This window comes from Seriola dumerili, unplaced genomic scaffold, assembly GCF_002260705.1.
Source record: "Seriola dumerili isolate Sdu_G_001 unplaced genomic scaffold, Sdu_1.0 BDQW01000226.1, whole genome shotgun sequence".
Lineage (NCBI taxonomy): Eukaryota > Metazoa > Chordata > Actinopteri > Carangiformes > Carangidae > Seriola > Seriola dumerili.
In genome coordinates this window covers 3,083,367-3,096,651 of record NW_019174481.1, presented here as the reverse complement: position 1 = coordinate 3,096,651, position 13,285 = coordinate 3,083,367, and the positions used below count along the sequence as shown (strand labels likewise).

At 41.6% G+C, this 13,285-nt stretch overlaps 1 protein-coding gene across 1 annotated transcript; it reads right to left on the bottom strand.

The window, feature by feature from the left end:
* Nucleotides 1-213: 213 nt before the first annotated feature.
* Nucleotides 214-2,973, bottom strand: LOC111229016 (diencephalon/mesencephalon homeobox protein 1-A-like). The gene is made up of 4 exons (XM_022755167.1): nucleotides 2,820-2,973; nucleotides 2,386-2,564; nucleotides 1,224-1,623; nucleotides 214-1,057 (listed from the first exon to the last, which is right to left on the bottom strand). The coding sequence occupies exons 1-4, from the start codon at nucleotides 2,971-2,973 to the stop codon at nucleotides 618-620; spliced, it is 1,173 nt and encodes a 390-aa protein (XP_022610888.1). The 3' UTR covers nucleotides 214-617.
* Between the last annotated feature and the right edge of the window lie 10,312 nt (nucleotides 2,974-13,285).

Sequence of the window (13,285 nt, the reverse complement as noted above, 5' to 3'; positions counted from 1 at the left end):
GGGATCTTTTTTTTTCCTGCTGGCTAACTGAGCCTAATTCCTCTAAAAGTGCCTCATTTTCACATTATTCTTGTAAACATTATTTGCATTTTCTTTTTAAACTGAGTGCATCCATCATCAGCTGTTCACATCATCTTTAGTGATTCTTTTTTCTTTTCTTTTTTTTTTTAAAGTATTTCAGATGTTAGGAGGGTCCAACTTTACATGTCTGTTGGAAACGTCATCATGAGTCTGGAATACATTTGTTGTCCTTTGAGTTGGGACATTCACTTGATCCGCTGCATCTTTTTCTAGCAATGTTGAGTATCTTATGGGTTTTGTTTTCCCAAGGATGTTCTTTTGGACCTTGAGCTGCAACAGAAGCTAACAGGAGTCAAACAAGCCGTGGAAGTGTGGTTTGTCTTTAAAAGCTGTTGAATGGAGTTCTGTAGGTCCAGTGCATGTTGGCATGTTTTATTTTTGGACATCTCTGCATGTCGTGTGCCCATCTGCTCAAGTAGGGGTCAGTATACAGCTCCTAAAGACCTATCACAGTCACATAGACACGCAGTTGGATGGGATGATTTGTAGGCCGAGGCTGTGGCCTAGTTTACATTGTCCTCCATACAATCTGATTCTCAGTTAGACATTGTGTCCAGTCCCAGTGAGGCAGCGTGTTGTTTGGCCCTCAGACGCAGGTTTTCGATGCTTGTGGTCTTGCTGTTGTGGCTGGTGAGGCTGCCGGCAGCCGATGCCTGAAGCAGCGGGCTGTTCCACACCTGCTGGGCATGGTGGGACAGGGACTGGTAGTAGGACTGACAGGGCAGAGAGCCAAGCGGCGCAGGGGGCATGTTAACATTCATTCCCAGGTAGGGGAGTGAAGACGGGGCCGCGAGGTCAAAAGCAGGGTAGTGCACCAGGTTGTTGGTGGCAGCCATGTGCTGGCGGAACTGCTCCTGCAGACGAAACAGGCTGAGAGGAGAGGAAGAGTAAGAGTGGCTCTGAGAGAGAGGCCCGCTGCTGGCCAGGCCACTGCTGGAGGAGGAGGGGGTCACGGATGGAGAGACCAGGGGAGAGTCTGGACAGGGAGAAGAGAGGATTAAGTTGTTAGTACATTAATGTAATTATTAGTCAGCTGATGAATAGAGTGTTGCAGATGTAGGATGCTATCTGTTTCACGTGTTTGTGAAGGATAAAGAAAGGAATTCAGCTCTTAGTCAAAATAAAGCACCCTAGGTTCTTACCTGGTTTAGGGCTGAGTCTTTTGCAGGGGGACACGTCCCCAGGTGTCACTGCTCTCTCACACTTTATCTCCTCTCTTTGAGATTTACTCTCATCCTCCTTATCTGTGTTATCATTATCCTCCGTCGCCGACTCGCTGCCTGAATGTTCTGCCGACGTGACGTTCAGCTCCATGTCCAGCGGTACAGGACGGACCACAGGACCTTCTGTCTCCAGAGAGGATGAAGAGGAGGAGGAGGATGAAGGAGGCAGCTGGGTGTCAGGAAGGATGGTGGTGGAGGGAGGTGCGTCCTCCTTCTCACTTCCTCCTTCGCCTGACGCCTCCTTCTGCTTTTGAAGCTGCTCCTTCTGGAGGCTCCGTTGCTTCTTGCGGAACTTGGCTCTGCGGTTCTTAAACCAAACCTGATGGCAGAGGGGAGAAGAGCAAGTTAGAGGCAGAACAAGCAGAAAAGATATGCAGCAGTGGATGAAAACTGTAGCAGAGACTTCAATGGACACCAAATGGCTGATTTGAGTGGGCATTAAATAATTAAATGGCATAAGAAAAGCACCAAAAGTAAAAAAGTTTAGAAGCAAATGTTCATAATCAAACTTACATCAATTTTAACAATGTTAATAGTATTTAAATTGACACTATATTTTTGAATTTATTGTATTCAGATGAATAACCTGCATTTCCTTTGTGCAAGCCTAAATGAGAAGCTTCACTGAGTATGAGAGAAGCAAAAAGAACACCCCCTAAAAGTATATGTATGTTTTTTTTTCTTATTTCTGTATTTATAATAATGCACAGTCAGTATCTTCAGCTCAAATTGTGTAAAGCTAGGGTTTTTTTAATTAATGCAGATCACAGTTAAAGTGGCAAATCTTTTTTTTCTTTTTCTATTATTTTGATTCATCTCATCTTTACTTCTAATTAAAAAAATCTCATCCCAGAAACATAGATCAGTCCACCCCTGCGAATTTAGGTTGGTACAAATACTACATAAAACTTTATTAGTCCCCATGACAATACAAAATCTCACATTAAAATGAGAGAAATGCTGTAATAAAAGGCTCATGCATAAAACCAAAATTAAGCATAATAAAGCTCCTCTGAATTCACTATTGATTGCAGCAAACAAATCCATATTGCACAGTGATTTCTCTTCAGGACAGGCCTACCTGCACTCGGGCCTCGGGCAGATTGGTACACATGGCCAGCCGCTCCCTCATCACCACATCTGGATAGTGGGTCTTCTGGAAAGTCTTCTCCAGCGCTTCCAGTTGCTGCGCTGTGAAGGCCGTGCGGCTCCGGCGCTGTTTGCGGTGCTGAGAGCCGTAGCGAGCCTCCAGGATGATGTCTTGAAATGCGCAGCCGTTGGAAGGGAAAACACACGGCAAGTTTTATTTTACTGGGCGAATGGGATCAGGGAAGCCTACTTTATTTGCATCGTGAATGTCCAAATATTAAACATGCACATGATTTGGTCAGGCTTTACAAAAAAAGATGCATGCAGGGTTAAAGCTTCTGAGTCTGTTGTGTGTATCCGCACAGAAGGTGTGTGTGTGTGAGAGAGACACTGTGTGAGAGAGAGAGAGAGCATGCACTCAATTACCAGCTAGTCTCTCGGCCAGTGTAAGCGCGTGCACAGACGGCCGGTAGTCGGGCGCGTGCTGTGCCTGTTGCGCTGCCTGCTGGTGCAGGTTGTACATGGCGCTGAGGGAGTTCATGGCGTGCAGAGAGTAGCCGTTCACCCCGTAGTGCTGCATGTTGAGAGGTCGCTACCTGCGGAACAGAGGAGAGAATGGTTGTGAGTTGCAGATACGAGAAGGCAGGAGTTCAGGGTTTTTATTCAAGGGCGCGTGGCTACTGATGGATGCGGTGTGACGCTATTGAACATGTGATCTTCAACCCACTCCCCGTTTTTTTTATGAGATACAAGAAACGCGTTCAAAAACAATCTATTAATAGGTGGTCCAGTGATATGACACACGAGCTTTCTGTTTTTGGTTAATGACTGCAGGTCCACGCGCTGAAGGGCCAACAGATTTTAATGTGCCCACTCAGACAAAAGTGTTATCCATTAACATCCAATTATCACTGTGTTCATTCCATTAATTATACAAAAGACTTTTAATTGGGGTAATTATCACTCGTTCCCATAATGAACCGAAACGGATGCCTTATTCATGAATTTATTCACGTTGCTGTGATCCCGGAGAAGCCAAATCCCCATTGAAAACGTCGCATTGACAGATCAAGGCTTTGATGAAATGTGTTGGAAAATGATATAAGGAGATTTGTTCCGGGTCTCGGTGGCAAAACCTGCAACCGGATACCAGGATTATTTTTAATGGGCTATGATTACGGAAATGCTATTTTCAGTGCTGTTCGATTATAGTGACGGTCTTTTCACATTAAAAAACAATTGTGTTGCAACATTTAAAAGCGACGTTTGCAATTTAATATTCTTTAGTTTTTGTTACTATAATAGGCCTAAATATTTAAAGCTTTTATACTGATACGAACAGATTAATTTCTTTAAAGGAAACATCCATGTCATAGTCTTTCAAAAGGTGGGCTAGCACTTTCCAAAACTCTATTTTGTAGTTCTCCTTCACGGCCGAGATTTTCATAGATGAAACGCTTGAGGACACGATTAGATATGTATTAGTACGGAGGAGGCTGGCAGAGGGGATATCTCGGAGGCCCAAACAGTTATTATAACTATTACAGAGAGACCACAGGGAAAAGATATAAATCTTTCTGCTGTATGACAGGTACAGTATCCAGGGAACTGTCTGACTTCTTGGATTCAGAACAGATAACTTGTAAAATATTTTTAGACAGAAGGTTAAGGTTTTACTAGTTCTGGTTTTATTTAATTTGATCAATTTCCAACAATTTTAGTGTGTATGGACCTAAACTGTAAATGTCAACACATTAGGGTAATTATCAACAAGAAATCAGCATTTGTTGTAATTCCAGATATATTTTGTTAAAGGGTTAAATTGATCCATGCTCTGAAATTGGACAGGATATTAGTTGTAGGCTAATTAGAAAATTAATTTATGTTAATTTAACCGAGGTTGGACTCTTTAACGTAACATTATCACTGGTTGACATATTTGGATTATAACTTCATAATTTTTGTAAAATTGAAATTTAAGCATTTAATTTCAGTAGGCTATTATTATTATTATTATTATTGTTGTTGTTATTATTATTGTCAATATTAATAATAATATTAATATTATTACAGGCCTATTACAAAACCTTGGCTATTTTATAAAACAGAAATGTGGGTGGTCGTTCTTGTAAAAGGCGCTTTTTTCTGTCCATTTCTCAGTTTGTCAGTGCAGTGCATAGACCGAGCGTGTGTGTGTGTGTGTGTGTGTGTGTGTGTGTGTGTGTGTGTGTGAGTGAGAGAGAGTGTGTGTGTGTGTGAGAGAGTGTGTGTGTGTGTGTGAGAGTGTGTGTGTGTGTGTGTGTGAGAGTGTGTGTGTGTGTATGCCCGCAGTGCCCATTCCCAGCCTATTAAGTGGCTGCGGCGGCTGATGAATGTGATCAGAGGGCAGTGGGGAATAGTTTAATTCGCCGGGACAGAAGGTGCTTCGCTAAACATTTACTTTACTCCCCCAAGTATTTGAGTTGAATGGGCCCCCCTCCCCGTCTCCCCCCTCCCCTTCCCCTCTCTGGCGGCCTCTTATCCCATCGCCCCGGGGCAACGTTTTGGCTGAGATGTATGGCTTCTCCGCGGGTAAAAATATGCATGTTGATCCCCATTTGGCTCCCCGTCTAATGGAAGTGCAAATAGGTTTCGACTGCGAGGCCCTCCATTTATCATCAACGCTGACACGGACGGACGTACAGTGGGACTGGGTGGTTAGCTCTGGGTTGGAGTTCCCGCGTGTGCGCGTGTGTTCGCGCGCAGGCACCTGTGCGTGTGTTCTGGTAATAGACTAACGATTTTTTTTTTGTTTCTTCATGTTTTCTTTGAAATTAAAGGTGTACATTTTAATCCGATTAAGGCTCAAATCACACAAAATTGATGAGGGAAAAATACACCCCATGATGTTTCTCAACATATTTTTATTTGTTTACACCTGCCTGCCTGGATCAATGATGAAAGTTGGAGAGATTTAAACGTCTACAATTGATTTTATTCTCACTTTTTGCAGCATGTAATAACGCTGCAAAGAAATGCAGTCCATCTGGATGTTTTTAGTCTTGCTGTGCAGTTAAACTTTTGAGCTTTAAGCCTGCCTTCTCAGGATTACCAGCTTCATATGTACCACTACATCTCTGGTTATAGCCTGTATCCTCCTGCCCATATCAAATTCAGCACAATAGCTCATCACTGTGAGCCCGTCAGTGCTGTTATTGTCATTCATAAGCCTCGATCTGCTCCAGGCTCTGGGCCCTCCTGGCAGCCCTGCTCAATGCTTCGATTATCAGACCGTCATTATGTAAATTGGCATGTACAGTTCAACTCTTTGATCCGACTAAATTAGGAAAAATGTTATTTGCTAACAGCCCTGAGGGGCAGGAGTCGACCTGACAATCTGCTCTTTGCTGTGCCACTAGTGTAAACTGTCAGAGGGCGAGGAGCATCTTTGATTTTTCTCTGACATGTTATTATGAAGGACATTTGTTATGCAGAAGCCGAGTTGAAATTTAAAGGGATTGTATTTTATTTGCAACATTTATGAAGTCTGTTAAAGAGAACCCAATGTCACTGGCACAGTAGCTGATTATTTTTCTATCTATACAGCACACAACGTTTTAATAAGAAGGAGAAAAAACCTCACGTTATGTTTCTCTGTAAATTTGATTCAGTGTCACTTCACAGTGATTATGTCCTTTCTAATGGTAAACTCCAAAGTGTTCCCTTTCAGAAGAGACCACGGTCCTGGAACGAACTATTTTATTTTGGGTGTCACTGAGCTCGCGCAAAACAAGGAGGTTCTTGGTAAGGGTTAACTTATTACAAGCTTTTTATTTATTTTTTTTATTTAATTTAACCAATTATTTATAATGTTGTCGTTATGAATTTCAGCTCTCCCATCATACATTTTGGGTGCACATAAGACTATCCACATTTAATAAAACATAAATTTCCAAACTGTTTTTCCTCACCAAATGACAAAATAAATCCAGGTAACATTTGTCACAGTAACTAGCATAACATGTACAAAATCATCACAGCACACAGTGGGTAAACAAACCACAATCTCAAATTATGTCAGAGTGACTGAGGGACAGGTTTTTACTACATGAACAGACAAGCGTTTTTGACACAGTTTTAAAAAGCACAAATACTGAACAGAGATTAAAGGTTAAAGGAGATTTTACCTCTTGTGGAGACAGTCTTTTCTGCCACTTCCTCGCAGACGGCACAGAGAATCCAAGCTCCTCAACTTCTTCAGGCTTCAGCTTTCTCTGCTCGTGCAGCTGCTGTGTGTCGGTTTTTTAGTGCCCACTTTTCTCCGTCCTTTTGTCCGGTTTGAATTGAACAAGTCAGGGCAGTGAAAAAGTCATCCAGTCTGTTGCTTCAACTTCAAGTCCGCTCGCTCGCTCGCTCACGCTCCACCTGCACAGAGCTCTGTCTCCTCTCCTCGTGCTGATTTCTCCGCGTCTCGTGCAGACGTGGGAAGCCGCCATCTGCTGGTGCGCGAGAGCCCGGTGGAGGGATTTTAAGGGCAGCCTCGCGGGGGCCACGCTGGCTTTCTATTGGCTCTCCGCGCTGTCAGTCATATAAAGAAGATAGTTGATCGTTCAGCGGCAGGCTTTGGTGCACTGACTTCTGGAGTTATTTTCAAATATGATCAATTTAAGCACATTATGTCCGCTAAATCCCTCCGTGTCTGTCTACACGTTTTTTTATTCTCCCTGATAAACAAACCGCAGAAGTGAGGGGTGAAGCTTTTTAATGGATCCATTTTGGCAGATGTGTAGATATTGCTTTTCTTCATGATATTATTAAAATAATAGGCTGCATTTTGTTTTTGTTGTTGTTGTTTTTTGGGTTTTTTTTTTTTTGGAAATGTGAGCTGTAATTTGATTCAAACATGATGGCTCTCCTGAACCTCAAGGTTGCAGCTTTGACTAACAAGCGGAAGTTTAGGTATAAAAAGTGAGAATGAATGAATTATACCCTGAATTTAATTTTATTTAACCGAAGAGTTCATCAACTTTTTTTTAAATTGTGAAATGAACCGTATTGAATGTTTAGGTCTATAAAAAGTGATTTTTATTTTAATTTTTTTGTTTCTCAAATCCCATATCCTCAAATTTCTTGTGTGCACTTGGTGCATGAAACCAATTTCCCTTTCCTTACGTTTTGTGAAGAAAACCAACCAACCTTTAGTTTGTTTGCTCTTCGGCTTTTTCTCCATGCCACTGGAGAAGAGGGAGACTTTAGAGAGATGGCTAATAGATGCCAGGGTGCTGCCTTTAGACTCTCTCCCGGCCTGGAAGGATTTGGGATGGGATAGGGAAGACAAGACGCCATCTCAGCCTCCAAAAACCCCTGTCTTAAAATGACTGCGGGTAAGAGGATTAGGGCAATAATGCCCTTCTCTTCTTGAAGGGTTTTTAGAGAAGATTTCTTCTCCCAGAGCAAAACCGTTTAGGTAGGGAATTAAGGGCAGCGCAAAGTAGCCTTTTAATGTAAAGCTTGCATATTTTGTTGGGAGATTCTTTGGGAAAGTGCTTGGCCTATAACGCAGTTTTATCTCTGACCATGTTTCTCACTCTGACAAATTTGAACAGGAGACAAAAGATTTCATGGAGAGGAGAATATTAATGTTTGACGTAGGCTACATACATTTTTTTTTAAAAACTGCACCCAATTTGACTTCTTATGGACATCCAGTGGTTTGTGAAAATTTATCGTAAAGTTTACATGGGTCACTTGAAATGTGTGTGCGTGTGTGTATAAAAGAGAGAGAGGGAGGGGGCGCAGTGAAAGTGTGAGGAGTTTAGGGTAGAGCCATATATTTATTTCCTAATAAGAAAAAAAAAGTGTAATTTAAATAATAGGTATAAGATCCGGGCATATATTCCAATATTAAATTATTACATTGATTTTCAATGTTGAAATAGAGAAACTATAAAATTAAGAAATGAAAATGTATAATTACCAACCAGAGATAAGGCTGTTATAATGAAGGCTTCTGGTAACTTGAGACGGATCAAATATTCGATATGTTAATTTGCTTAATCGTTGAATGAGGTGGGCTACAAAATATGTCAATTTTAGCTGTAGTTATTGGTATATTAATTATTATTAATATTATTATTAATAATAATATTGTTATTAATATAATAATAATAATAATTATTATTATTATGCTGGTGTTATTGATGCGTGCTGCCTTGTTTCTTCTCAGCCACCTAAAACTTTCTCCATGTGTTTCTTCAAAGTCTTTTCCTCTCGCCTGGAAAAACTCGTGTGCCTCCCTGGTTCTGTCGCCTTGGTAGGCTCCTATCACTCGGTTTTTCTCCGAGGTCTGAGAAAGAAAGAGGATTAACTTGTGAACCAATGGAAATAAGAACTTAAACGGGAGGTAAATCTGGCCACTGTCTCTTTGTGAGGACCGTCTCTAAAGCAATTAAAGCGAGAAAGAGTTTCTTCTCAGCGCCTCTCCACCTAAAGCTCCTTAGAGCGACTAGAGCTGTCCAGCGCATCTGAAGGGCTTAAACGCCAAAAAACAGCTCCCTTTACCCCTGTACCCTGCCATGCACCGCTGAATACAAGGTGGGTAGCCTACACAATGACCTCCAGTTGACGAACAACTCAAAATATTAAAGAAATATACATTAATTAGGCTCGGGCGTCCGGGCTATTAATGCTTTTCTCCTTTTATGTGACTAAACTCATTTCTGAAATAGAGTCTTGGTCAAAGTAGACTTGTGTTTTTTTCCCTATTGATTTCCTGTCAGGTTTAACCCCTCTCGTGCTTCTCCTTTAGCAGAAAACATGGATTTTATTTTCCTATGTGCGTAATTGATACAGATAAACTCGCTCCTCTTGTCTCAGCCAGTTTGATAGAGTTGCGAAGAACAAAACGATCCTTATAGCCGGTGAATTTCTGCTCTCTAATAGCTAATTAATACTCTTAATGATGTTTCTGCAACTTCATGAATACATTAGGTCTGCGATCCAGCGAGCCTCAGCCTCCCCGGCACCATTCAAGGGTATTTCAGCATCTGTTCATCCCACAGCAATTAATCATTTTGATGTGTAGTTTAAAATCGACTTCTTGCAGGAGACCTTTTTGACAAGAATAACAAAGCAATTTGCCAGGAGCCACCTCTTAGACACGTTATTAGCAGCACTTCCACAGTAAGACCCGCTTTCATATTTATTTATTTATTTTCTAATATGTTAGATAAATGAATTTAAAGAGACAGCGACAATTTTTGCGGTTTATTGTCAGCTCCACGCCTCTGAATCCTCCTGAAATCCCTTTTATTGGTGACAAGATCTCAGGATCTCCTCTGCAAATCCCTCCTCTAAAAGTTTTCAACCTGTCAGTTTCCTCTAAAAGCTGTATAATTCCCCCCCTCTTTTTCTCTCCATCCATCCCCTTCTCTCTTTCTTCTTGCGTTCTTTTCTCCCTTGTCTCAATCCCTCTGTCTCATTTCTTTTCCTTGCCTTCTCTCCCTTCTCTCTCTCCTCTCTCTGGCCCGGATCCCTCTGCACAAGGGGCCCCATTGTATAGTCCTAATCCAGAGGCAACACAGCTTTAGGGACATGCAGGGATAAAAGGCCCATCAAGCCCACAACTTTATGGGGGCAAATCTCTCCCTAATCCTTCGCTTTATCTAAACAAAAGCCCCTCTGCCTTAATCCACCTATGTGTTGAAAAAACGGAGGAAAAACTGGAGAGAGTGGCAGAGAATGGGAGAGAAGAGAGAATAAGAAAGAAAAGGAGAGAGCGAACAAGAGAAGAAAAAAAAAATCTCACACACTCTAGGATTGAACTATAGGAGAGATCATACAGCGAGGGTCAAAGTTTCCTAGAAGAGCTGAGTAACACAAGCGTTCACCTGCACGGAGGAAAACTTCATGTGTGTTAACTGTAACTGCTACAGAAGCGGGACGCGCCGTGAGCCTCTCTATCAAGTTGCAAAAGCTCTGAAACAGATTCTTTCATCGTTGTCTCTGAACTGAAATACACTGGGGTTTTTGTGCCCATGTTCTTGACTAAATGTGGATTAATTACTATAAGTTGTTTGTTTTTTTCTTCTTCTGCGCCTCCCACGAGACTATGACAGTGCTTCTGTGTCTTACTGGACTCGTGGGATATGTTGTTCAGTGTCAATGGCTTGATCTTTGTTGAAATGATTATAGGGGGCATCCCAGTGGTCTGGTGGCTGAGGCACATAACATATTCTGTGATCGCAATGTCCCTGGTAAAGTTTTCTGCTGTCCAACTTTGTATAGAGGCAAAAATACCCAAAAATCTAAGTGTTAACATTTCACAGGGTAGTGACTAGTAGATATGTGTTTATCTTGCAGTGTGGACGCAAAGTCCTAATATCATTTTTCATCGGTGAGAGAAACCGTCTTTTAGGAAAAACACTGTCTGTCTGAGGGTCGTGGTGCAGGAAGCCGGGTAAGATGTCAGGTCACTGTTGAACATTTACATAAACCGATTAATTTATGTGTAAGTATTTACATTTTAATTAGCTTTTTCTGCATGAAATAAGTGATGGTATCAGCAGAATTAAGACATTGAGAGGGATTTTGTATCCCAAATGCTGTTTGACTCAGGTGTGGCCCTCTGCTAATATTGACACTGGGTGTGGCCTGCTTTGCCCAGATCCCAGTTTCAGAAACGGGTGCATGGGGCCAAACCTTGTACAGCGAAGACAAAGCTAAAGCTCCTTCATGGAGCCAGAATCCCTTCACTTCCTCTGAAACATCTGTCTTTACCACAGAAAATCCCACTTTATCTGCTCCAGTATGGACAATCAGACCCTAATCTGGATCTGGGTTTAGCAGACTGAGAGCGCACAGTTTAAGTCAGAGCTGCTGAGGGATAGGTGCTGAGACTAAGTGATACCTGCTGCATTAGTGACAAATATTGACACTAAGATTTGAACTATAATTGCTGCAACTGTCCAGTGTGTTAAATCTGACATTATTCTGTGAGATTAATAGGTTTTCCTTTTTTTTGTAAATCGCACTTATTTTCCTTTTTAAAATGTAATTTATCTGAGATCCTTTCAGAATAAAATGCCCCAACAATCTGTCAAAGCACTCAAAAAGCACAAGCGGCACACTTTTTCTTTTACTTTCAGCCACTTTCAGCATGGCACTCATCATGTAGCCTTTATTAACGCCCTCAATTAACCGTCTCCTCCTCGGCTCCGTTCCTTCTTAATAGAGCTAACACAGAGCTAATGAAGCAAGTAGTTGGGACAATTTAGTCATTAGAGACAATTAAGACAATCCAATGCAATCCAACTCAAACCAGGAGACAAGCAGAGTTGTTGGGGAGAAATCCAACAACCAGACACCCAAACCAAGCACGCTCTTCTGCGGAGTCAGCTAGTGCAGAGAAAGCTTTAGACTGGATTGAAAGAATTTTCCCTCTGGTGGTATCACTCGTAATACTTGAATCATTATAAGGCTGATCAGTAGTTGGCTGGAGGCATCTCTGTTTCCTCCATGCAGGGATTACACCTGGCCTCAGGAGGAGGAAAATGTTTCCCAAAGAGGCAGGCAGACGCAGAAGGAGACACAAGGCAGCCTCGATGCATTCCACCACAATAAAGTATAAATCCTCTTCTTCACAGCGTATTACAGGAATGAACATAAGGGATTGTGTCATTGTTGGCCTATAATCTGGCTTTAAACTCCTTGTTTTACAAATGGTCCTCTTTAAAAAGCACTTTCTTTTTGTGGAGGTTTTTCCTCTCTTCATCCTGTATTAACCTGCTGTTTCCTCATCAGCAGTTTTTTTTAAATTTATTTTGTTGTTATGCATGTCAGATTTTACAATGATCTGTGTTTGTAGATTTCCTTGTGTAAAAACACTGCTTTGATTACACAGAAGAAGAAGTGGGCCCTCTCTTCTTCTGAAGGACTGGTGTTAAGTGCAATATATTTTCTATTAGCTAGTAGTAATAGTCTGTTCCCAGCATGGTGTGTCACCAATATAGATCATGCACACAGCAACATGCAGTGTATGCTAGGATATTATAATTTTCCAAACGCCTTTCCATGTGTCCTTGCCCTCAAAAGCTAAGGGTAATATCCTGTAATATCTGTCCTGCTTTGAAAGGGTAGATGGCGGCTCTTTTTTCCGTTCGTTGAACAGGCAGCCTGCATGAAATAACTCCTGATAGAAATGCTCAAGCTGTCATCCTCTCCCATGTCTCCATCCCCTCGATCTTTTACTGAGCCATCTGGATAGACTGTGTGCAACTGACATCTGAGAAATTCAAACCATTATCCAAATTAACAACGGAAAACTTTATAAATCTTTGACCGGGGGATGAGTAAAGCTGCATTATATAAATACTTTCTAATGGGCCATCAGGACAGCAATTATGAAAAGTTAAGTCATTAATGAATGACTTACATGTCAGGGAGGAGGTCACCAGCAAAAGTGGTTCTTCATAACCTGGCAAAGCAGAAGCATTAGTATAAATGATTTATTAGTTAAGCTATTAGTATGTGTCTCATTCGAAAGTGGTAAATAATTCTTTACATACTTTCATTAGATTATTGGCTTTTTTGTTTTTTAGCGATGCTAGCTGTGTGGCGTGATGGATGACAGACATCCAGGTTGGTCAGCCACTTCAGTCAAGATATAAATATCTCAATACTGGATTGATAGCGGTGAAATGTCGCACAGACATTCATGATCACCACATGATGCATCTTGATGACTTTGGAGTTTTCATCTAGTGCCATCATCAGCTAGAAATGTACGTTTGTCTGATATCCCTGCAAATCTACTGACATGGTTACAGGTTTCGTACCGCTGGGCCGCACAAACGCGTCTGCCACAAGGATTCACCGTCTTTCTGTTCACTTTAACCATTAGTCAGCAATCAAGT

Excerpts from the sequence above, each read along its gene's own strand:
- LOC111229016 (XM_022755167.1), bottom strand. The coding sequence starts at position 2,973 with ATGCAGCACTACGGGGTGAACGGCTACTCTCTGCACGCCATGAACTCC. Across the intron at positions 2,565-2,819 it reads ACTGGCCGAGAGACTAGCTG|ACATCATCCTGGAGGCTCGC; the intron begins GTAATTGAGTGC and ends GCGCATTTCAAG. Across the intron at positions 1,624-2,385 it reads TGCCCGAGGCCCGAGTGCAG|GTTTGGTTTAAGAACCGCAG; the intron begins GTAGGCCTGTCC and ends CTCTGCCATCAG.